Source organism: Tachysurus vachellii, chromosome 5, assembly GCF_030014155.1.
Source record: "Tachysurus vachellii isolate PV-2020 chromosome 5, HZAU_Pvac_v1, whole genome shotgun sequence".
NCBI classification, from domain to species: Eukaryota; Metazoa; Chordata; class Actinopteri; order Siluriformes; family Bagridae; genus Tachysurus; species Tachysurus vachellii.
Genome location: NC_083464.1, coordinates 23,623,150 through 23,646,973, shown reverse-complemented (window position 1 = coordinate 23,646,973; position 23,824 = coordinate 23,623,150). Strand labels below are relative to the sequence as shown.

General features: G+C 37.8%; 2 protein-coding genes across 2 annotated transcripts; both read left to right on the top strand.

The window, feature by feature from the left end:
* Positions 1 to 352: 352 nt before the first annotated feature.
* p3h3 (prolyl 3-hydroxylase 3) lies at positions 353 to 12,592 on the top strand. Its single transcript, XM_060870637.1, has 16 exons — positions 353 to 724; positions 1,235 to 1,419; positions 1,557 to 1,715; positions 2,862 to 3,048; positions 3,209 to 3,340; positions 4,323 to 4,465; positions 4,961 to 5,050; positions 5,141 to 5,193; positions 5,279 to 5,358; positions 5,794 to 5,921; positions 7,583 to 7,678; positions 7,765 to 7,915; positions 8,552 to 8,669; positions 8,756 to 8,831; positions 9,819 to 9,959; positions 12,242 to 12,592. Exons 1-16 carry the CDS (start codon positions 418 to 420, stop codon positions 12,407 to 12,409), a joined length of 2,214 nt encoding a protein of 737 aa, XP_060726620.1. The 5' UTR covers positions 353 to 417; the 3' UTR covers positions 12,410 to 12,592.
* Positions 12,593 to 16,183: 3,591 nt separating this feature from the next.
* On the top strand, positions 16,184 to 21,960 carry gnb3a (guanine nucleotide binding protein (G protein), beta polypeptide 3a). The gene is made up of 10 exons (XM_060869312.1): positions 16,184 to 16,343; positions 17,269 to 17,353; positions 18,013 to 18,139; positions 18,616 to 18,761; positions 18,918 to 18,981; positions 19,756 to 19,918; positions 20,159 to 20,225; positions 20,318 to 20,519; positions 20,640 to 20,856; positions 21,696 to 21,960. Exons 3-10 carry the CDS (start codon positions 18,083 to 18,085, stop codon positions 21,800 to 21,802), a joined length of 1,023 nt encoding a protein of 340 aa, XP_060725295.1. The 5' UTR covers positions 16,184 to 16,343; positions 17,269 to 17,353; positions 18,013 to 18,082; the 3' UTR covers positions 21,803 to 21,960.
* Positions 21,961 to 23,824: the final 1,864 nt, after the last annotated feature.

Here is a 23,824-nt window from a genome sequence, read left to right as displayed (position 1 = left end):
AACATACGGCCCATTGACTCGCATGCTACAAGAACAGGGCCTTTGTCCGTGTTAAACGTTAGTGTTTTGTGAAGTGCCAGACAGAGAAGTTGGTCGCATCAGTGTGGACAGAGAACACGGTTGTAAAGGGACCTTCATGAAAAGAAAACTTTCATGCAAACATTCAGTACTGCTGTCTGCAATGTGACAGACACTATTTAATTTTTATTTATTATTTACTATTTATATGTTTATATTTCTATTCAGTACCAGCCTATAACAGCTGGGTAGCATTAAAACTGCACACACACACACACACACACACACACACACACACTCCTTTTACATCCCCACCCATCTTTTATCACTCCTCCCTTTTTCTTTTCTGCTTTCCTCCTTCCAACATCCCATTCCTCTTTCTCCTGCGCACTGTGCACTATGGCGCTGCGCTTTAAAGCGCCTGTAGACGTGGCGCTGCGCGTGGCCTCTGTCTCGCTCTGCGCCTTGTTATTCTGCGTGTCTCTGGCTGCAGGAGGTCCGGGAAGCTCGACTTCTCTCTCAGGCCTGCTGCAGCCTTACGACGAACTCTACTACCACGGAGTGCGAGCTTATTTCGCCGAGGACTGGGAGAAAGCGGCCGAGTACATCGAGCTGTCCATATCGACCCGAGAAGCGCTGCGCAAAATCAGGCGAAAATGCCACGACGAGTGCTCAGCTGCTGGAGACGACATAGTGTCCACACTAGGTAGCCTTCAGACATCACTGCAGGTTTTTTTAACAATAGCCAAGCAGCAAAATCACCATGAGAAAGTTGCTAAATAACTGCATGCGAGAATTTGAATATTTGTGGCACGTCATAATTATTTGGAGAGAAAAAGTGACATAGGGGATTAGTTTGAGTATTTCAGAATTGGGCTTTTCATGCACAGCTGAAACAGTTTCTCACCATGATGAGGAGAAAAGTGTCTCAGAATACACAGTAGAATACTACATCAGGTTTTACTCCTGTCCACTAATAACAGGAATGACAAGCTACAACCATTGGGCACAGGTTCACCCAAACAGGACAGTTAAAGAAGGGAAAAAAACTTGTTCATGTTCATTTTGTATCCCCAGTCTAATGAACAAGAACTGAAGCTCTTGACCTGTATCAGTATGATTTTATTTAATGCCATGTTCCTAATAGAGTGACTGGTGAGTGCATATATATACTGTATATATGTGTGTGTGTGTGTGTGTGTGTGTGTGTGAGCAGACGCAGAAAAAGGCAGAACCCGGGACCTGTGGGCACTGGACTGGATCCAGCAGCGAGCAGAGTGTATAAAGTACTGTTTAAACCGAGGTGTCACTCCTGCTGGTCAGCTTCCTGTATCGTCAGATATTGAGTATGAATTTGGGACTCGCAATGCTTACAATTTCCTGCAGATTATCTACTTCCAGGTAGACTAATGTGTCTGCAACAAATGAACAAAGCTTCCTATTGAGTAACCTATTATCCACACATGTCTATTAGGCATCAACATTATTAAAATTGTACTGATTCTGAATACTGAGTAGCCTTTACTTTTTCTGTGCAGTTAGGTAAGCCAAGGAAGGCTGCTGCTGCCGCTCACACGTTCTTTATGGCCAACCCGAGTCACTTGGAGATGAGGAACAACATTGAGAAATACAGACGTATGGCTGGGGTTACAGAGGATGCCTTTCAGGACAGAGAGAGAGAACTAGAGAAGCACTGGGTAAGGAGAAGGACAGGATATGATGAGGAAATCTGAGATGAAAATCTGCATACTTTGAATGCTAAGTAACAAGAAATATGTCAGAATGGAAATGTTCATTTAATATCAACTAATATATTACAGATTACTGTAAGTAGCAACATTAGAGGCATAATTCTTTACAGCTAACAAAATTCAGCCCATGTTAAACACTTTATATATTAAGAATATTTTGTTCAGCATCTTTGCAAAGTTGACATATTTCTTCAGATGTAACAGCTCTGTACAGTATGAATGATTAAATTGAGTAATGTCTAGTGTTAGGACTCTTTTAGCGTGCAATTTCCACCTAGGTGTGGAAGAGCATGTGCAAGGATTTAATACATCTTACAAAGCAACTGTAAAATCATTCAGGCCAAACAAAATATAGAATCTTGTCATTTTTTGAATAGAACTATGAAATGTACATAATCATTAATTACGCTAACTTTATACAGTCATCAAAGACTTGTTTTTACTCCAAGTTTGCTTTTCAGTTTTTCACTGCAGCTGTGATGCTTATGTAGCAGACAAGTAAAGGAAGTTTAGCATCATGCTAACAGTATGCCGAGTAAAATTAGTATCATCGTGTCAGGCAAATGAATAATTTTCTTCTTTTGTCGCATCTAACACAGAGTTACTTGTAAAATTGACATTATAAAGCAAATAGCAAGTACCTGAGTTTGTGAAACTACTCAAGGCAGTGAATCGAATGATGAATGTAGCCTACATGTTAGCTATATTAGCTACAATGTAGCTCTAGTTAAATAAAAAATGAAAGAAGAAAAATTCAAATATGTCTTCATTGATGTAGAAGGTGACTTTTATTTTGGTTCATCATTGATTTAATAACTTTTCAAACTTCTTTCTGCCACATCAGGCTCCATAATAGCATCCCATACCTACCTTCACTTCCTCTGTTCACTAATATTTAATATCATATATATTAATTCTCTCCCTCTTTCCATAATAGCCTTTCATCCCCCACTTTCCTTCTCATTAATTCTTTCTCCATAGCAGTGCCAGTGACTGATTGAGTACACAAAAGCTCACATCCTCAAATGGTGAGTTCTTTATCCATCACACTTCATGCACATGTTCCACCATCCCACCCTGTGTGAAACACAGGAGGTCTATGATGCTGCTGTCACGGCTGAGAGCTCCTCTGACTGGGCCCGAGCGGTGGAGAGGTGGAAGGAGTGTGTGAACGAGACGCTGAAACAGACGGATGAGTGCAGAGCTCAGTGCGTGGTTACATCACAGCGCCTCCCGGAGGAGACATATAGTGTAGAGGGAGTGTATGAAAAAGCTGCAGGTAAGAAAAGAAGTAAACAAATACGAAACAGGAATTAATACCAGTACATAAATAAATGTAAGGTTAATTGTGTACTATACACAGGAGAATCAACTTTTGGAGATCTTGTATGATTTTGTAAGGGTATACTGGACAAGGTTTTTTTTCCTATACCACACAGCCCTGTCTCTCTCTCTATTGGCTTGCAATCAAGCATGTGTTGGTCTGGTGTCCACTCGGCCTGGACGGATCTCTCCTCAGGAGGATTTCCTTCCAATGCAGCTGGAGCATCTCCATATTGCCCAGTATAAAGGTCAGAGTTCACCACTTTCCTTCTGAGAACATTTTTCATTCTGGGAGGCTTCTACCGAGCATCTGTGTATATGCTTTTGTCTTCATCATCTCAAACTGACCTGAAAACGCTTATTTTACATTAAAATCATATTTTTTTTGTTTTTTATTGTTTCGTACTTTTCTCTTGTAAGTTTAGTTCTCCTCTTTCTTACTCTACTACATTCTCCCATTTCTGTAGTAACATTTTATTCAGGCTTTTGTATGGCAGATATTCCTAAGAAGTTGATTAAAAAATCAGAACAATTGTTGGTCGATGAAGCTTTCAGTAATGTTTATTTAGGATGTTTTGGAAAGAGTCTCCAATTCTTTGAAAGACAGAGGGATGTCCAGTTTCTTACTAATTTGACAAGATGAAGTTTTGTGTCTCATTCAATTAGAGTGGTGGCTGTTGGAAAGACCGTTGGAAGCTGTTGTATATAAATGAAATCATAAGTACTTACAGTACGTTCCACAATATTAAGGACAACTGTAAATGGATGAACGTTTAACGTGTCATGCTGCACAGTGACATTTTTGCACACACACGTTATAATCTGGAAATGAGTAGATCTGGTTATATCCAGTCCCATGTTGCATGTCTGTTTTCTGTGTATACGTTCTCAACAGTGTTTTGTATATTTGCCTCGTATTTTCCCTGCTTTTTTCCTGCTCCATTGTCTCTTGTCTGCTGCTTTAATAAGGTGTTCTCTTATTGCTTTAATACATTTAAGAAAATTGCAGTGCTATTAGAAGAATACAGCACTTCTGGACATGCTGTTATCGGAAAATAATCAACTCTATTTGACAGCACACCACCCACTGGTCATTTTCCTATAAGAACATGTCGTGTTTCATTAATTACATGATACATTCAAGGCAATGAACTTTCTGCTAACACAAATGGATCATATATTTGGCCATGTTATTGTTCACTCACTGGCTTTTCTTTGTTGTATTGATAGCGGGGGACCTGAAGGGGGCTCTGCAGACACTGCGTTCTCTGCTGTTGTTTTACCCAAATGACACGGAATCACTTAGTAACCTTCAGCTCTACACAGAGTCTCTGGAGGGCGACACTGACGCACAGGCCACAGGCCCTTCACGGGTAGGACGAGTGCATGATCCGTGATGTTATTGTGAATGTTATAGGTAAAGCGTTCAAACATGTCTTTCTTTTTGGGATGTGTGAAACAAGCTGGAAAACTGTCACACCAGAAAACAACACAATAGAAAAATAAACATTTACTTAATAGAAGAAACGTAATAAATTCATACTGTACATTCGCATAATTAGGGCTATTAATAATAATAAGCATAGGTGGAAGAATCTTTCCATTGATTAGCATTTTATTCATCCAGAGGTGTTTACGAACACTTAGAATATTAATGAAACCATTGACTAATTTACTAATGAGTTAACTATGAATCTGTTTATGAAAAACACAAATAGTCTATCTAACAAGATAAAAAAGCATATATGAACCAAGAACTATGAATTATTAAAGAAATTTAATTTTGATTTAGAATCAATTATCAGCCTCGTAACCTTCTTTGGAAAAATTGGAGATCAAGTAAAAACATAACAACCTTCTCTTTATAGGAAATTTCCAACTACATCAGCAGAGCTCTAGCAGAAAAGAAACTGCTTTACTTTGGAGTGGAAAACCTAGATTTCAAGTTCTTTGACCCGGTAAAACACACCTCTTATTCTGTTTTCCGTTCTGTTTTTCATTTTCCACTTAAAGTAATTAAATGAGGTTTTCCAATTCGGCTCTGGCAGGATCTATGGACGCCAGAGGACATCGTTCCGGAGTCGCTGAGAGAAAGCTGGAGGTGAAGGAGAATAATGGATAAACACACAGATTTGTTTAGGAAGTGTTACTGTGGGAACCTGACATCTCCACTTTCTCATTTTCAGAGCAGAGAGAGAAGAGCTAATTGAGAAATTAAAGGAAGGAGAGAAGGTTTTAGAGGTGGATGATAGTGGATTTTATGCTGGTGAGTGTGTAGAGTCTGAATTGGTTCAATGTGTGCACTGTCTATCTAACTCATTAGCATTGTTGTATTTACATTGTAACCAAATCTAACACAAGATAGAAAGAAAATAAATAAATAAATAAATAATAATAATAATAATAATAATAATAATAATAATAATAAGCATTTAAATCTCTCTCTCTCTATCACCAAAGCTAACAAAGGATGGAAATAAAGAAATAATAATACTAATAATAATAAAAAACATTTGTTTCTCTCTCTCTCTCTCTCTCACTCTATATATATGTGCATATATACATATGTGTGTGTGTGTATGTATATATATATATATATATATATATATATATATATATATATATATATATATATATATATATATATATATATATATATATATATATAAAATATAAAAAAATATATAATTTCTGTTTCTAGGAGGTCCAGTTCCTCTGGTTGGTGTGACTATTACAATGGATGACGAGGCCATGAATGGAACCAATCGTGTTGTACTGGATGGTGTTTTGTCCCAGTCTGAATGCGACACCTTGATGCAGGTGGCAACTGTAAGCTGATGACATTATAATCTATATATCTAATAATGCCTTTCCACAGTGCTGTTTGCTGCATCTCTAACGACATTTCTACAGATAATGTTGCATATTTTTTTTCCTTCACCACAAACTTTGTCTGTGGAATCCTTCAAGCATCACTTCTTCATCCTGTACTCCTTCCTTTATATTTGCGTATACTAACAATCTCACTGAAGTGTCACACCGAGTGGCTTGAGAGTACCCAAATCTGGATACTGAATCATTATCTTAATTCTATTCTATTTTATTTGTATAGCACTTTTATAAATGTTACAATGCAGCTTTGCAGACATGACATAAATTTAGGATTACAAATTTATATATTTACATTTTTTTTTACATTTTTATGAATATTTGAAAATTTGAAATTGATAATACAAAAAAAAATTTAAATAATATAAAGAATGAAGTCAAATGAAATTCAGCATGTCACAATGTTAAACGTGACTTCAGGAAATGTTTTGTTTTGTTTGTTTAAAAACAAATTATATGATTTTTTTTTTTTTGCCTTTTTTCCAGTTCTGGTATCAAGCACAGCTTGAGCTAACTCTGGGCATTTTTTCTCTGATTATATCCCTGTATAACTGACTCCCTGTCTATTATGAATTGGGGGCTAGGGTTAGGGTTAGCTTTAGGGTTAGCTTTTGGACAGCTTTATTATTGCCACATATACATTACAGCACAGAATTCGTTTTTCTCATATCCCTACTGAGGAGGTTGGGGTCAGAACACAGGGGCAGCTAGGGTTGCAAAGGGGCGGAAAGTTTCCGGTAAATTTCAGGTAAATTTCCGGAAACTTTCCACGGGAATGTAATCTGGGGAATTTTGGAAATATTACAAATTGGAAACTTTACGGGAATTTATGGGAATTTACAGGAATTTATGGGAATTTATGGGAATTATTTGGAAATATAGGGAAATTTATATAAACTATATCATACACAAAGATAAATAAACATTTCGTTTGGTCATAAGCAGACATGCATGAAAGGTAATACAAATTTTAAAAATGGCGTCTTGACTGATTTAATTGTAAGTCGAACTTTAACTGATTCTTTCATTGAGTAGCATAAAAGCATAATAATTGTAATAAACATATTTCCCTATGATTGCTGTAACATGAAAGCATCCCCCACCCTTGCGCTTCTAAAAAAAGTCCCAAACAAAATGTAAAATGAAGCATTTTTTTCTCAAGCTTATTACTGTAGGTCTCTGCTTGTGATGTATGGATTATATCATCTGTGCATGTGGTAACACTCCTAATTTACTGCTAGGGGCAGCTGTACATACACCAACAGTGGCATCTTGGCAGTGGTGGGGCTGGAAACTCGATCTTCCGATCAACAACCCTGAGCCTTAACCACTTGCCCACTAAGGATTACTAGAACTCAACAGAAATTGTGCTTATTGTTGTACACTATACTAACTATAGTGTACAACTATTTCATATAACATGATAAACTTTTGTCTGTTCTTATTTATTACTATGTTGTTAATAATGAGTTTTTTATTATTATTAGTACAGCACTTTGCTTTTAAACACACTCTAAAATGAAATGTACTGTCCAAGGATATGTGGCTATAAAAATGGGTATCAAAAGGGCTTTACCACATTTCCTGTTGCATTTCAACAGATTGCTGCGTCACTCGGTGACGGTTATAAGGGACGACGCTCTCCACACACACCTCACGAGAAATTCGAGGGCCTGACTGTCTTAAGAGCCTTTAAGGTGAAAACGAATTATGTGTTCATGAAAGAACATCAGTTATGCCTTTATAACCATAAGAGATCTAAAGTCACATCTCTGTCTTTCAGTTGGCACAGGATGGATTATTGAACCAATCGGATGCAAAGCTGTTACACGAAGTAGGCGAGAACGCTAGAATCCTCCTTCACTCCTATTTTAGGAGCCACACCGGTCTCTATTTCTCCTACACACACCTAGTTTGCCGGTCTGCCATTCCAGGTATACAAGCACACCACTGCAGTAACAGTGCGTTTAAGTCATGTCTCAAGGTAGTTACTATTGGGAAATCTTTCGGCTTCGTGTTTGTGAATCTGTGGTGTGTTAGTAAGAAAACATGGTGGAATTAGTGGATGCAGCATCTGTATTTAAGAGTAAATTTATTGAAATTGAATCTCAAAAGCTGATTACAGTTATTATATGTTTGGTATTATGGGCATTGAATTTCACATCATATGGGTTATTAAAATTCAAGCAAATTTGTTAACATTTAAGCACTTTAAGGAAAGAAATGGTTGATTACAATATAATTATGGAACAATTGAGTTTAGTGTCTTCGTAAAATTGATTAAAAAGATTTTTTAAAAAAAAAAGCAAAGCAAAAATAAAAATAATGCACCATCTTTGTACTTCATTTCGTAGGAGTTTAAAAACCTTGCTGTATTTTTGTAGTTTTATTTAAAAGAAGGTAGGCTTCAAGGCTTACACCTCCATTTTGCTCTGTTGAAAGTGACCTGAACTTCCCAACTCGTAAACACAAAATTTCTCAGGAGCACCGGGACACACCTACATATCGTACTCGTATACATAGACACGTGTCAGAGGATTGATTAAGTCTATGTGTGTATCTGTGTGTAGGGCATCAGGAGGGACGCTTAGATCTGTCTCACCCTGTGCACGTGGATAATTGTATTCTGGAGCCAGAGACCAGGCAATGCTGGAGAGAAGCACCTGCATTCACACACAGAGACCTGAGGTACTGTACATACACACATTCACTTAATACACTCCTATTTATTAAACAGCAGATGCAACATGGTATGTTGTTAAATGTTGTTGCAGTGCAGTTCTTTACCTGAATGAAGATTTTGAAGGAGGGGAGCTTTTTTTTACAGACAGAGATGCCAAAACTATCACAGTAAGTAATCTCTTATCTCTACACGTGGGCTAGTTTTGAAAGTAACACCAACAGCAAACTTTAACATCTAAGTTTTGATCATATAAAAATGTCAGTTTAAACATTTTCTTTAAGGTAGAACAATCTTTTTCTAATGTTATCTCAGGTTCTCTAAGGACTGTTAACTTTTTTCAGATTATCCTGAGAGTAACAGGGTTAAATCATTAAGTTTGTAAAATGACTCGTTGTTGTAAATATAAAACAAAAAGTATTGGCTCCGTCACATTCACTTCATTTCTTACTTACACAATATTGTAAACTCACACCAACCATCAGAACATACTATGTCTTCCAAAACGTTCAAACTTTGGTGGAATGAACCATCATCCCCATTGATATACAGAAGATACATCACTATCTTCTATCATTCTATCATGAATACTAATCTCTAACTTGCCACCATTAAAATAAAGGTACACATGCTTTAACTCTTACACCTCAGTGTGTTTCTTTCCTCTAGCACAGGTCATATACTGTATGTATAATAAATATGATCTGTCACTCACAAAAATTGCTTGTGTGCCTAATAACTGAGGTAAACAGAATATAATGTGTTTTATAAGCTTGTTTTGGGCAGTGGGGGCTCACTGGTTAAGGCTCTTGGTTGCTGCTCAGAAGGTCAGGTGTTCAAGCCTTAGCACTTCCAAGCTGCCACATTTGAGCAAAGCTTATAACTCTCTCTGCTCCATGGACACTGTATCATAGCTGAACCTGAGCTCTGACCTCAACCTCCTGATAAGTTGGAATATGTGAAGAAAGTAGCTTCACTCTACTATTATGTATATGTGACATATTAAAGCTTCTTCTATTCATTTTACAATTACTATAAAAAGAATTATTCAAAGTCAATAGGTGATCTATCACTGAAACGTTAATAGAACATATACTTACGTACTCTGCTCCCACAGTGCTGGTTGTAATCTTCACTCCTTTTCCTTCTCTCTGTAGGCCAGGGTGAAGCCCAGTTGTGGACGTCTTGTTGCTTTCACTTCAGGACCCGTGAACCCTCACGGTGTCACAGCGGTCACGGCAGGCCGCAGGTGTGCACTAGCACTCTGGTTCACCACAGAAAAGCATCACAGGGACATGGTAAGAAAACATTTTGAGATACTGTAGGTTTTTTTAGTCACCATACTGTATAAAAGCCTGAACAGATTTGTTTTCATTTTCAGAATGATATTCCCTATAACAAGTCATGACCCATTTCTCTCCCAGTTAAGCAATGAGGCTGTAGATGTTCAGTACATTTAGCCCCTGAATAGTTTTTTTGTCCCTTTTAACCCCTTTTACCAGTGGATCGGCTTTCCATGACACTGGCAGTTTGGAAAGCGAAATATCTGACATTGTATAAGTATAAACAAATTAATTATTTTATTGCCAGTTAAAGCCCGGATTCTTTATTTTCCTATGAGCCATTAATCACCACTGTTAAAGAGTTAAATATACTATGTTGTCCTCTACAAGAGCAGGTTTCCTTTTTATAAACAGTTCCAAGTAGAACCTTAGAAAATGGTAGAAGATTCCAAATAACCCTTCTGAAGCACCTTTTTTCTACTCTGTGTAAAACTATACAGTGGTATTTCTGTATCTTCTGTAAAACTGACTATAAGATTGCAGAGCAGAATATCAGCTTTAATTTAAGTATTTTTTTAAAGCCTTTCTCTGTTCTATGTTTGCGTCTATGGAAGCTACTTACACAGGTGTGTGCTTTTTTTTTTTGCCTTTGCACACTGCAGTGGGTAGTGGGCTGCAAAAGAGGGTGTGACATTCAAATCCTCCAAATCACTGGGATTTTCCGGCTTATGTTCTTATATTCCCATGTGATTGGATTGTCTCAATATTTGCCTTATATGTCTTGTTCGAATGTTCTTACCCTCTAGTTTTATAGATGTTTAATATTAATATCAGGCCACTTTAGCTAACACCTAATACTAATAAAATACAGACCTAATTATTTATTTTGTAATAAATAAGTATTAATAACTGATGACTAAATACCAAAAGTTTGTATGATTAGTTTGAAGTTGCACAGGAGCTTCTATATTAGCTATCCGTGGGTATGTTTAAATACGCACATGCTAAGAGACCCATTCTTGTATAAGTCAAACGCAATCGTTTGTGAAATCGATCCAAACTCATCTTCGGACCAAAGTAACATCAATCTACTTATTGTTGTACTTTCACAAAACATTCTGTTGACGTTTATTTAAGGTAAGATACTAGATCATGTCATTAGAACATTATAAACCTGCACAGCAGCACAACAGAACTTTATTTTCTAATTCTCAATACCCTTCATGTGTAAAAGGCGGTATGGAGGCTTAGTGGTTAGAATGTTTGCTTTGTACCTCCGGGAATTTTTATGAGAAATTCTTTTTTTTTTTTTTTTCCTAAAACATTCTTCCTTCAGGGGGGCACGGTGGCTTAGTGGTTAGCACGTTCGCCTCACACCTCCAGGGATGGGGGTTCGATTCCCGCCTCCACCTTGTGTGTGTGGAGTTTGCATGTTCTCTCCGTGCCTCGGGGGTTTCCTCCAGGTACTCCGGTTTCCTCCCCCGGTAAAAAGACATGCATGGTAGGTTGATTGGCATCTCTGGAAAATTGTCCGTAGTGTGTGATTGCATGAGTGAATGAGAGTGTGTGTGTGTGCGCCCTGTGATGGGTTGGCACTCCGTCCAGGGTGTATCCTGCCTTGATGCCCGATGAAGCCTGAGATAGGCACAGGCTCCCCGTGACCCGAGGTAGTTCGGATAAGCGGTAGAAAATGAATGAATGAATGAATTCTTCCTTCAGTCCATCAGTCGATCATAGTTTAATCTACGTCTTATGACGTCATACTATAACTGTATTTCAGAGAGTAACCCATTATGGTGGTCTGCGCTCTTCCATGTCATGTGCTGTATATACCACATACTGTTGATTTTTGGCAGATTTATTATGGTGTCTCATCTTAGTCAAATTTACAGGCATTGACACTTGTAGACAAGGATAACATCCAGGTGAAAATTCTTCATATACTGTAGACTCCAGAGTGTATAGCTGAATGGTCAACAATTCACCTGATATATCTGGTATAACTGTTCTTAACTTAAAATAATAGGCAAAATAATATGGTACCTTAGTGGTTAAATTGTAGGACTACCGATTAGAAGAGTGTGAATTTGAATCTCCGGACCCTCAAACTGCCACTGCTGGGCCCCTGAGCAAGGCCCTTAACCCCCAATTGTTCAGTTGTAAAAAATAATAGAGAGTGTAAGTCAGGCATGTGCCAGATTCTGGAAATGTAATGTTGTGACGTTCCTATTTTGAATAATTGTAATAATGTGTTAGTGTTAGAATTTGTGTTCACTTGATTGCTCACGTGATTCCAGGAACGAGAGGAGGCCGAGGCCATGTTGGGAATAGGTGGACCAAAAATAAAGGAGGAAAAGGAGGAGTTCGACGACAACCTCCCACCTGCTCGGAGTGGGCGAAGCCAAACATCTAAGAGCAGAAGCAAAGAGAAGGAGAGAGTGTCAAGTGGGAAAGATGAACTTTAAACATATTTGAACTTCTGACACGTGATCTATCCAGAGCTCTCTGATCTCTTTATGAACATTTGATATTCACTTCAGAAGCATCTCTGAGGCTTTTATTTTCTGTATATATGTGTAGCATCAGCTCACCACTCAGTGTTACACTGGTCAAACTTTTTTTTTTTTGAATAAAAACAAAACATGATAAACTGGATCACAGTTTTGTTATTAAATAAATCTTTGTTACTATGTGAACTAAGTAGCATTTAAACGAGACAGCACGACTAAGAAAGGCAAGCGGAATTTCTTGACTATTAACACTGATGTCAAACAGCAGACACAAAACATGAGTGAGATGATGGGAAAGCGGGAGACTTAAGCGCAGGGGGAGGATGGACAGCGAGATTACAGATAATCCTGCATGCATTTGTTTATGAAACCTACAAAGCTCCCATTTAGAATATGGAACAATAATCCAGACAAGAAATTATTGAATCAGTCCCCTCCATTATAAAACAAAACACACTATGATCATGTACTATTTTCTTTGTCTTTTGCTTAATGAATACAATAATGTATATTTACTATTAACCCTGTCAATGCCACTGATCTGCTAAAATGTCCATTAAGCAATAAGATGTGCACATGAGAAGTTAATGGCTTAAAGAGGTGTATCTTCCGTTACTGACTATACAATGACTTTTTGGTGTGTGGTGGCTTGATGGTTTGCCTCATCCCTCCAGTTTTGGGGGTTTTAGTCTCGCCTCAACTGTGTGCCTCAGGGGCTTCATCAAGGCACTCTAGTTTCCTCCCCGAGTCCAGAGACACGTGGTAGGCAGATTAGAATCTCTAAATTGTCCGTAGCGTGTGTGATTGTGCCCTGAGATAAACCAGCATCCTGTCCAGGGTATACCCTGCCTTGTGCCCTCAGTCCCCTGGCATAGACTCCAGGTTCCTCACAACCCTGTAGTAAGCAGTATAGAGAATGGATGGATGGAAATTTATATTTTTTGTTTCAGAATGCTTTGTGACAATGTCCACTTTTAGAAGTGGAAAACTGAATTGAATTCATTTGAGATTATTGTAAGGGATACGTGTCACCTCAATGGAGTGTCTACTGTGTCCCGAATAGTTAATTCTCTTTAGAGATGAAAGAGCAGGCAAAGTAGGAGCTAATCAAAACAATCTTATTGGATATGCTTTCGCTTTAGTCCTGCTTTATTGAGTGTCATTCACATCTTCTACTATATCAGCGATGTCCAATCTTATCAAAAAAGGCCCAGTGTTAGTGCGGGTTTTTATTCCAACCAATCTGAAGCAACACCAAAGTCAGGTGAAAGACACGATCGACTGATTAAACAGATAGAATAAGGTTTAGCTCCTGCTCGATTGGAATGAGAACCTGTATTCATCTTTGTGGGTTGTCACATGTGGTCCAAAACAAAAACAGAAAAAGCTAGAGTGAGTTTTTTTCAGCAAGATCCTGTCACTGTTTACAAATTTCAGAATTGATGACTAATGTGAGCTTGAACACTGACCTCATTCAGAAACAATGTTATTTAGATTTGTATACCGGTTCACATAAAGTCAAATTTGATCTGCTTACAATTCACCTAAATATGACATAAATATGAAAATGAATATGTTTTGGTTAATACACGAATCTTATTCAAATCCTTTTTTAGAAGGAACGAATGATATTCAAAAGAGCACAGAATAAAAAAGGGCAGTAATGAGGGCTAAAGAATAGACAGTGATGTTGGATGAATGTCTGGTATAGTCAGTGTTTCAGTTCATCTCAACGCTGTTAGGTCAGGGATCAGTGCAGGATACTCGAGTTCTTCTACCTTGACAAAACATATCTTCATGTAGCTTGCTTTGTGCATGGGGGCATTGTCGCTCGGGAACAGGTTTGGGCCTCTAAGTACAAGTGAAGAGAAACTGTAGTGCTACAGCATGTAAAACAATTCTATACAACTGTGTGCTTCTAACTTGTGGAAATGGTTTGGAAAATAATAAACAAAAAAACACATGTATTCTTGTTATGGCCAGCTGTCCAAATACTTTTGGCTATATAGCAAACATACAACCTAATATTGTAGTTTTTTTCCTAACATCTATAACCCATCTATAGCTTTTCAAAAAGGGAATCTGTAAATAATAAAAAAATAATCAATATTTAAAACAAATTCGTATTAAAATTTATAAAATTAACATTAATAATATTATTATGATGTTAATGAGATCTGGATATGTATATAAATTTATATAAAAAGAGAATTTAATCATTGTGTGACTACTTATCATTGTCTGAACCAGTACTAGTGAACTATTCTATAAATATTATATAGACAATTGTCCTAATTTTACTCATCGCTGCCCCTTATTCTTTTTATCTTCTTTTTATTCTACTTTTACATAACTTACAGTATAAAGTATAAGCCAGGCTTTATGTTTACCAGCTTAATTTGGGGTTTGGAATCACAGGAGGTCACTCCTGGAGTCACAGGTGTGTTCAGCATCATATCTTACTGTATGTCATGTAACTAGCTAGCTATATACAGTATCTAGCTATATATCTGTAGCTACTGTAGCTAGATACGTTACAGTACATCTTAAATAGGATTAGTGACATGGATTAGTAGTGACATATTCCATATTTAGTGGCATATGATAGTGACATGGCTTTGTTCCTCGCTTTATCTGTTTTTCCTTTCTTAATCTTTTAATTAGAACTCAAATTCAGTGTGAGTGTTTCTTCCTCTGCATCCATCCATATCTATCACACCCAAATCCTTGCACCACTTCCTGTCTCTCAGCTGGCATCTTCTCAAGCTTTGTTAAACAAATCACACGTTTTAAAGTCTACACAAAGCACAGAGCATGTACAGAGTTTAACCTGAAAATTCTTTAGTAAATATCCAGGAGCAGTATGTTTTTTTGTTTTTTTTTTTTTACAGCTAGACAACTAAGGTGTCATGAAGGCTCATGAGCGAACTAGTCAAGTTACGAGGAGACAGGTTGAGAAAGGACACGATGCCTGTGCATGATGCCATCTTGAAGATGCAAAAAGACACGCTTGAGTCATTTGCTTTGCTTATGAGCGAGTCACATGGCATGCGGTGAATAATAAACTGCCGTGCAGTGATTTGTTATTTTTCAGTCCACTGACAAAACCTGCATCACGAATATACTGTAAGTAGCACAGATGTTCTGGGTCCTCAAAACCATACACTTTTTCAAATAAATAAAAGAACTTATAATTAAACTAAATAATTATCTTAAATTTGAATATCTTTATAGGTAATAATATCCAGTAAATATTTCTAATATAGTGCTGTGCAGTGTGTCTTAAAGAGATTTTGGAGAGATTGAAATTAGTCATAAGAAACATATAACTTTCCTGCAAAGCAGAAATTATTATACTGATGAGTAAAATGATCAGAATCCCAGTCTGAAACATTATGATAATGTGTTAAAGAAAAAGAGCAAACTGTTGGGCAAGTATTCAAATTTTGTCGTTAACAATTTACAAACCCAAAATCAAGCCCTTTCTTTAAATCTTTATTATAACACCAGTGCTGTTTGTTTCTACTTGTATTTTTCCATTATCTGTTTCTTTGTGCTCAGGATTCAAGGTGGTTGCAGCTGATGACCTCTTTCCCGACTTTCTCTTTTCAAATATCCCTCCTTCTCATGCATCCTCGGCATTATCCTTTCAACTCTGAGCTCATTTCATGCCCTACGAACATCATCTGTCCTGCACAGAAGTGGCAGAGAGGCAGGACAGATCAGAACGAGTGGAAGCAGAGCAACGCGGTGTGAAACAGCATTATGTGAAAAACAAGTGGAGAGGAAGAGAAACATAAATACAACAGCAAATATAGCAAAAAATAAAAAGCATACCCGAGGAGTAAAAGGAGGAGAAGGAGGAGGAAAGGACGAGGAAGAGGAGAGGGTAAGTGATTACACTTGTATTTTATTCTGTTCTGACTAATCTTTTGTCACATTTAAAACAAGATACACACATCACACGTTACACTAAAATAAATAGATTTTATTTCTACATATTTTTTTTATTATAGTAATGATGAAAGTGAAATCAGAAAATGTGAAATCAGTGAAAATCAGGAAAATAACATTTTTACTGGTGAGGCTTTGACGTGAAATGAAGTTAGATGTGAATCAAACGTGTGATCAGCAGCAGCAGGTTAGATTTCAGCCGTCCACAGTAATGAAAGGTCACTCAGTGGACAGTATCCAGGATTCAAATGATGTCTAGGCCACACTCATGAACCCCTTACCCACACAGCTTCCCTCTCTCTCTCCCTCTCCCTCCCTCCCTCTCTCTCTCTCTCTCTCTCTCTCTCTCCCACCCTTTGAGCTCTTATCCAGATGCAAAGAGCAGTCTATAATCAGATGAGAGCAGATTTGAGCCAAAGGGCTTTCCTTAAAATCTGACCAGTCTGGAGTTAAACCAACTCTAAAGTTATCTCCATCCATCCATCCATCCATCCATCCATCTCTCTCCCTCTCTCTCTCTCTCTCTCTCTCTCTCTCTCTCTCTTTCTTTCTCTCTTTTTCTCTGTTGTCCAATACCCCTCATCTCTCCATCTCTCCACCCCTTCACTAGCGTGGTCCCATCCTGGGTCTCCTGGACTCCCTACGCTACACAACATACTGAAAACTTCACTTTTATATTAGAATAATCTGATAAACACTAAAGAGCACAAACTCACACAAAATACTATACTACAGTATGTGTCCCCTGCTTGAAAAAGATGTAAAACGACACCATTTGACTAATGTCCATGCCAGAGCAGTTCCCTCCCTCTAACCCTGCCTGCACCTTCTCCCACTCCCCTTCCTCAAACAAATTTTAGGCAAACTCATTTGGTCATAAGAGCTGGCTAGAGACACTATCACATCTAAACGGCAAAAGCAGAAAAAGTGACCTCGCATTATAAGGTATGATTTAATTGTAATAATGAACTGAGGTGAATGTTAGCTGTGGTGTTTGTCTTCTTTCTGAACATTTCATTTCATTCTAAGATGCTGCAGGAATGTAACGCAAATTCTTATTACGAAAGAATTTTAAATGCTTAAATAAATAAACGACTCTCCTTCTGAGTGAATAGAATTATTATTTCTATGTATTGTGTAGCCTTATAAGGCTAGCTTTTATGTTATGTATGTGAGATGTGTAAACTGAAATCCACAGTAACACTGAAATGTTTAGTGCTGCTCAGGAGATATAAATGAATATGACACTTTGTTTACTATGTGGGCTAAAAGACAAAAAAAAATCAAACTCAACAGTACTTGTTATGACTGCATTGTGTGTATAGGTTTAATTGTTATTTTTTTAATTATTGTTTAAAGGACATGTGGTTGAATCAGTGTGTGTTTGCGTGCATCCTTATTTGTGACTATTTGCAAACCAGTTCAGGAAGAGTTTGAATTGCAAATGGCCTCAAAGGCAGGGAGGATGTGTTTTGGTTTCAATGAAATGTGACCTTTCTATAGAAGTGAGGACTATAGAGGGACACTATAGAAACATGAAAGGGACTTATTTCATTTAAATTTCATTTAATTTTATTTATTTACATTTGTCCATTGCCTTCCAGAAGTCACTTCACTCACCTGATCTCACTTCCTGTTCATCTCTGTCGCTGGTTGTGCCTGACAACTGTTGCCATGGGTGAATTGGCTCAACTTCGGAAGGAGGTGGAGAACCTCAAGGACCAGATTGCTGTTAGTATCTCTAGTGTGAACTATACCATCTATCACCACACACACACACACACACACGCACACACACACATTCAGCAAGGGATTCATTTTACTTTAGACATTAAACTTTTATTGTTTCAAAAATACACCTCATACAAATAATAAAAATATTTTTTTTAATCATGACTTGGCCCTTTGTAGCAGCAGTGGTTAAGGTTCTGTGTTAATTCCTAGCACAGGAAGGTTGTGATTGAAGGTCAAATCCTAGACTGGCCAAGCAGCCATCATTGTGCCTTTGAGCTCGACTAATAATTGCACATCTCCATGTAAGGATTTCGTTCTCGTATGTTACATCAGGAAAGATTGATTTTATTTTTTTCAAAATTACTTTTGTTTTTGTTTACATTTTAGTTTTTGGATAGTTAGTCAACATGAGTGCCATTATTTAACATCAGTTTGTCACCTTGAACATATTCTCTGACCCTTGACCTCCACAGGCGGCACGTAAATCAGTGCAGGACTCCACGCTGCAGGATAGCGTCTCAAGCACAGCATCACTGTCAAAGGTTCAGCTCAAATCCAAAAAGACATTGAGAGGACATCTGTCCAAGATCTACGCCATGCAATGGGGCTCAGATTCAAAGTATGTACACACACACACACACACACACACACACACGCATATACAGATGCAAATTAATAGTAGTGGGTCAGTGGTGGATCAGTCAGTAGGCATTTTAACTCACTTTTACATTTTCTCCAACCCTGTTTTCTATGTTCCTTTGTTTTTGTCTGTCAGACTCTGTGTGAGTGCATCTCAGGATGGTAAAATGATTGTATGGGACACCTACAGCACCAACAAGGTACTCAGCACATGATTACAAATGATTCATTTATGATGTATGATCTTTTTAGATCCCAGGCTGAAAGCTGTTTTGAATGAAGGGAATTAGTTGTTACAGCTCATGTACCACACCCTGCTTTCTCCATATCAGAATAAAACATGGTTTAAAAAGTAAATAGCAGTGCTGTATTTTTGAATTGCAAATTTCTGTTAAAAGATCATTACAAACATACTAATTTGCATATCAAAAAATTCCATATCCTTTTACACTTTTTTTTTTACACTGATGTTCACATGGCAGCTTATAAAAATAATATTATTTCCTGGTACTTTGTTAACAATATATATATTTTTTAAATAAATGATTAATTATAAAGAACGAAAAGTAAAATGAATTTGTACGGTTTTACAGATGTACAGTTAAAAAAAAAAGAGATTTAAAAAATGTCTTAAAAATGAATTAAACACACATTTATCAGTGTATACGTCAAAAAAAAAAAAATTGTCAAATATTTTTAAGGTTTTTAGAAACATACAGAATTCTAAGTAACGTTCCAGTTTTCTTTCTGATGATGTCAAATGAATCATAAGGTCATCTAATTCAATAGAAATGTACAGAAAATGCTTATAGCTTGGAGAGTTTTAGGAAAAACACATTGACAATCCCACTGTTCCAAGATAAATAAATAAATTTATTAAAAATAAATTCTTTGTTTAATTCTCGTTCTTTGTTCTTTCGTTCTTTATAATTGACTTTAAATGTTTTGACCTTTGCCCCATGCCCATGTTCCAGGTGAACGCTATCCCGCTCAAGTCTTCTTGGGTGATGACGTGTGCATACGCTCCCTCAGGAAACCTGGTGGCATGCGGTGGTCTTGATAACATGTGCTCTATCTACAACCTGATGCCAAAAGATGGCAATATTAAGGTCATACGTGAGCTGGCTGCACATACAGGTGCAAACATTAAACACACACCTGAATAAGGCTTTATAATTTGATAAACCTTTTTTTTTTATGGTTAAATTACTAGAGCTACAATTATATGTAATGTAAGGCCAGGTATATATTTCTATTTTCTAATGCAATTGTTTTGTGCCATGCATTTCAAACAGAAGAAATGTATTCATTAATTAACTAATTAATTAATGTGTGTTATGTGTGTTCACTAATTCCCCTGTCTTATATATATGACAGGGTATTTGGCTTCCTGTCGCTTCCTGAGTGACACCGAGATCATCACCTGCTCTGGAGACTGTACCGCGTGAGCACCTTTGTCCTTCTGCACTTAATACAATAACAATAATAACAATCATTTTGTTCAGGATTGAGGAAAAATATTATCTTTTTTTTTAGCTGTCTCTGGGACATCGAGACCGGGGAACAGAAGACGATTTTTGCTGGCCACATTGGGGACTGCATGTCACTGGCTTTGTCGCCAGATATGAATTACTTTATTTCAGGATCATGTGACTACACAGCCAAACTGTGGGACATAAGAGCAGGCCAGTGCAAACAGACATTCTACGGCCATGAGAGCGACATAAATGCTATTGGGGTGAATTTCTTTCTTTCTTTTTTCTTTCAAACACACATATATTCATATACCTGCAAAATTCAAATTATCTTCAATTTCAAGTACATGTTAAAATACAAACTCTTCTTCATCCCTCTGTAGTTTTTCCCCAACGGTAATGCGGTGATCACTGGCTCAGACGACTCGTCCTGCAAGCTGTATGATCTGCGCAGTGATCAAGAGCTGACCACTTACAGCGACTCGAGCCTCATGAGCGGAGTCACCTCCCTCGCACCCTCACTTTCTGGCCGCCTCCTGCTGGCTGGTTACGACGACTTCACCTGCAACATCTGGGACATGCTGAAGGCTGAGAGAGTGGGTGAGTGAGAGGAAATAAAAGAGCAATGAAATGAAGCCAGGGAAGGAGGAAGGAGTTACAAGGAAAGAGGCTAACATGATTGAACTGGCTTTTTGGCAAGGGTTTCGCAAATTGATAGAAATCGACCAAGCTGTGTGTTGATGTAACAGGTCAGATCACAGAAGAATATCCATGATAACAATCCACAGAAAGCATCTAGGAAACAGAAAAAAAAAAACACAAAAGATAGGATTTGCATGTTCTCCTTGTACCTGTCTGTTTTTTATTTTCTTAGGGTTTTCAGGTTTCCTCCCATCTACCAAAACATGCCAGTAGGTGAAGTCGAGTCAAGAGACTTCTATTGTCATTTGAAACAGATATAGCTGATGCAGTACACAGTGACATGACACAAAGTTCCTCTAGGACCCTGGTGCTATATAAGACTATATAGAACTAAGGGCTAAAAAGTCAAATTAACCTCATAAATCACACTGTGCATGTGTGCAGCTTTGTTCAAACAGTGCAAGACTAAAGACAGTGCAAACAGAAAACACAATACACTACAACACAGGTATATAAAGTAGTGCTAATCAGTATACAGTCTGTGTGGTTCTTAGTGTAAATAAGGATGGCTATGCTAAATTTCCCCTAGGGGAGTGTATGTGTGTGTGTGTGTGTGTGTGTGTGTGTGTGCGTGCATGGAACTCTGAGACAGATGCCTTTAAGAAAATGGAAACTAGAACAAGAAGAAGAACGAAAACAGGATTTAAAAAGAGGATACAGCTCAGAGCCATGAGAAAATATTATGATGAAGGTTGTGCTACTATCATTCAATGTAAATGCTGGATTTCTTTCTACAGGAACATTGTCAGGCCACGATAACCGAGTGAGCTGCCTTGGTGTGACGCCTGACGGAATGGCCCTCTGCACAGGATCCTGGGATAGCTTCTTGAAGATCTGGAACTAATACACCTTCTGGATGAGTCACATCGAAAGAAAAGCGGGAAAAACATGATTCAGGGGAACAGCGGAGTGGGTTTAAATTTGGGTATATGGGCAGAAAGAGAGAGAGAGATAGAGAGAGAGAGAGAGAGAGAGAGAGAGAGAGAGAGAGAGAGAGGGGCTGAGATAGAGGGAGCATTATCTTATATATAGGCACATTTTTTTCTTAAAGAATTTATGGAATATACTACACAAATGACAAGCGATATATAGGATTGTTTAAATATTACAGTGACCAAGGTGCCCTGAGTAGCTGCAGCAGGCACTTTTAAGGTCATTTCAAACGAAGACCAGTTAGAGGAATGTAGGTATGTAAGTTATGTTGGTTTCTGTTACTGTTACTAGTGCATAGAACTTTAAAAATGAACTGAAACATACCGACCAGAGCGAGCAATTCAATAGGGTTCTTGTGTAAATAATGCAGACTAATGCAGACAAATACATTTCGCATGCATATTTAAAAATCAAGCTATAACCGTTTTGCTTTATAGATTCATAATGATCTATGAGTTTGGAAAATATTGTTCGATAGAAGATTTTAGTTATCTGCATTTACATTATTTGAAGAATATAATATTGACTACATTTGATCAATTTAACATTAGTTGTTTTCATAAAGTATCATTATTCTTATTCTATGACATATGTCGACTGTTATATAAATAACACTTTGTAGCATGATTTCACTTTTTTCTTGGCTTTTCCATTATATGGCATTAAAAAAGAAAGTTAATCATGGATTTTCTGAGTGTAATATCTTTTATTGTTTTAACATTTTATTTATTCAATGTTGATTGGAAAACCGCTAGTAACAATCTTTTTAGATGGTGCGATGCAGCAAAATATTTCTTATTGTGAAACAAACAATAATGAAGACAAACAGAAATCTAGATGGTGCATAAGTATACTGTGAGTCCCCTAAATAAGATGTGGTCCAGCCAATTAACTTCAAAAGACCCATAATTAGTTGATTAAGGTCCATTTACTTGTGCAGTCAGTGTCATGTGTTCTGTCGCACGATGTCAGTATAAATACACATCGTCTGAAAGGCAATATGTAGACTAAAGTTGTAGACAAAGTTGTATATAAAAAATATCCCAAACTTTGAACATCCAATAGAGTCCTATTAAATCCATTATAACTGAATAGGAAGACTATGGCACCACTACAATCCTGTCAAGAGAAGAATGCCCACCAAATCTCATAGACCGGGTAAGAAGAGAGGATATGGGATCCATAGGACCACTTTAAGCCATATACTCTACAGCGGCTTTCTGGAAGAGTGGCCAGAAAAAAGCCATTGCTTAAAGACACTCACTCACTCATTTTCTACCGCTTATTCGAACTACCTCGGGTCACGGGGAGCCTGTGCCTATCTCAGGCTTCATCGGGCATCAAGGCAGGATACACCCTGCCGGAGTGCCAACCCATCGCAGGGCACACACACTCTCATTCAATCACGCAATCACACACTACGGACAATTTTCCAGAGATGCCAATCAACCTACCATGCATGTCTTTGGACCGGGGGAGGAAACCGGAGTACCCGGAGGAGAACATGCAAACGGGGAGAACATGCAAACTCCACACACACAAGTCAGAGGCAGGAATCGAACCCCCAACCCTGGAGGTGTGAGGCGAACGTGTTAACCACTAAGCCACCGTGCCCCCCTGCTTAAAGACACACAAGAAAACATGTTTGGAGTTTGCCATGTGGCCGACTCCCCAAGCACACGGATGAAGGTTCTCTGGTCAGATTAGACTAAAATTTTATTTTTTTTGGCCGTCAAGAAAAACACCATATGTGGTATAAACAAATACTTCCTATCACCCCTGAGGACATCATTGGTTTATGGGCAGGGGCTGGAAAGCTAGTCAGAATAAAAGGAAAAATGGATGGCACTAGATACAGGGCATTTTTTTTTGAAGAAAACCTGTTTCAATCTGCCCAAAATTGAGACTAAGAAGGTGGTTTACATTCCAGCAG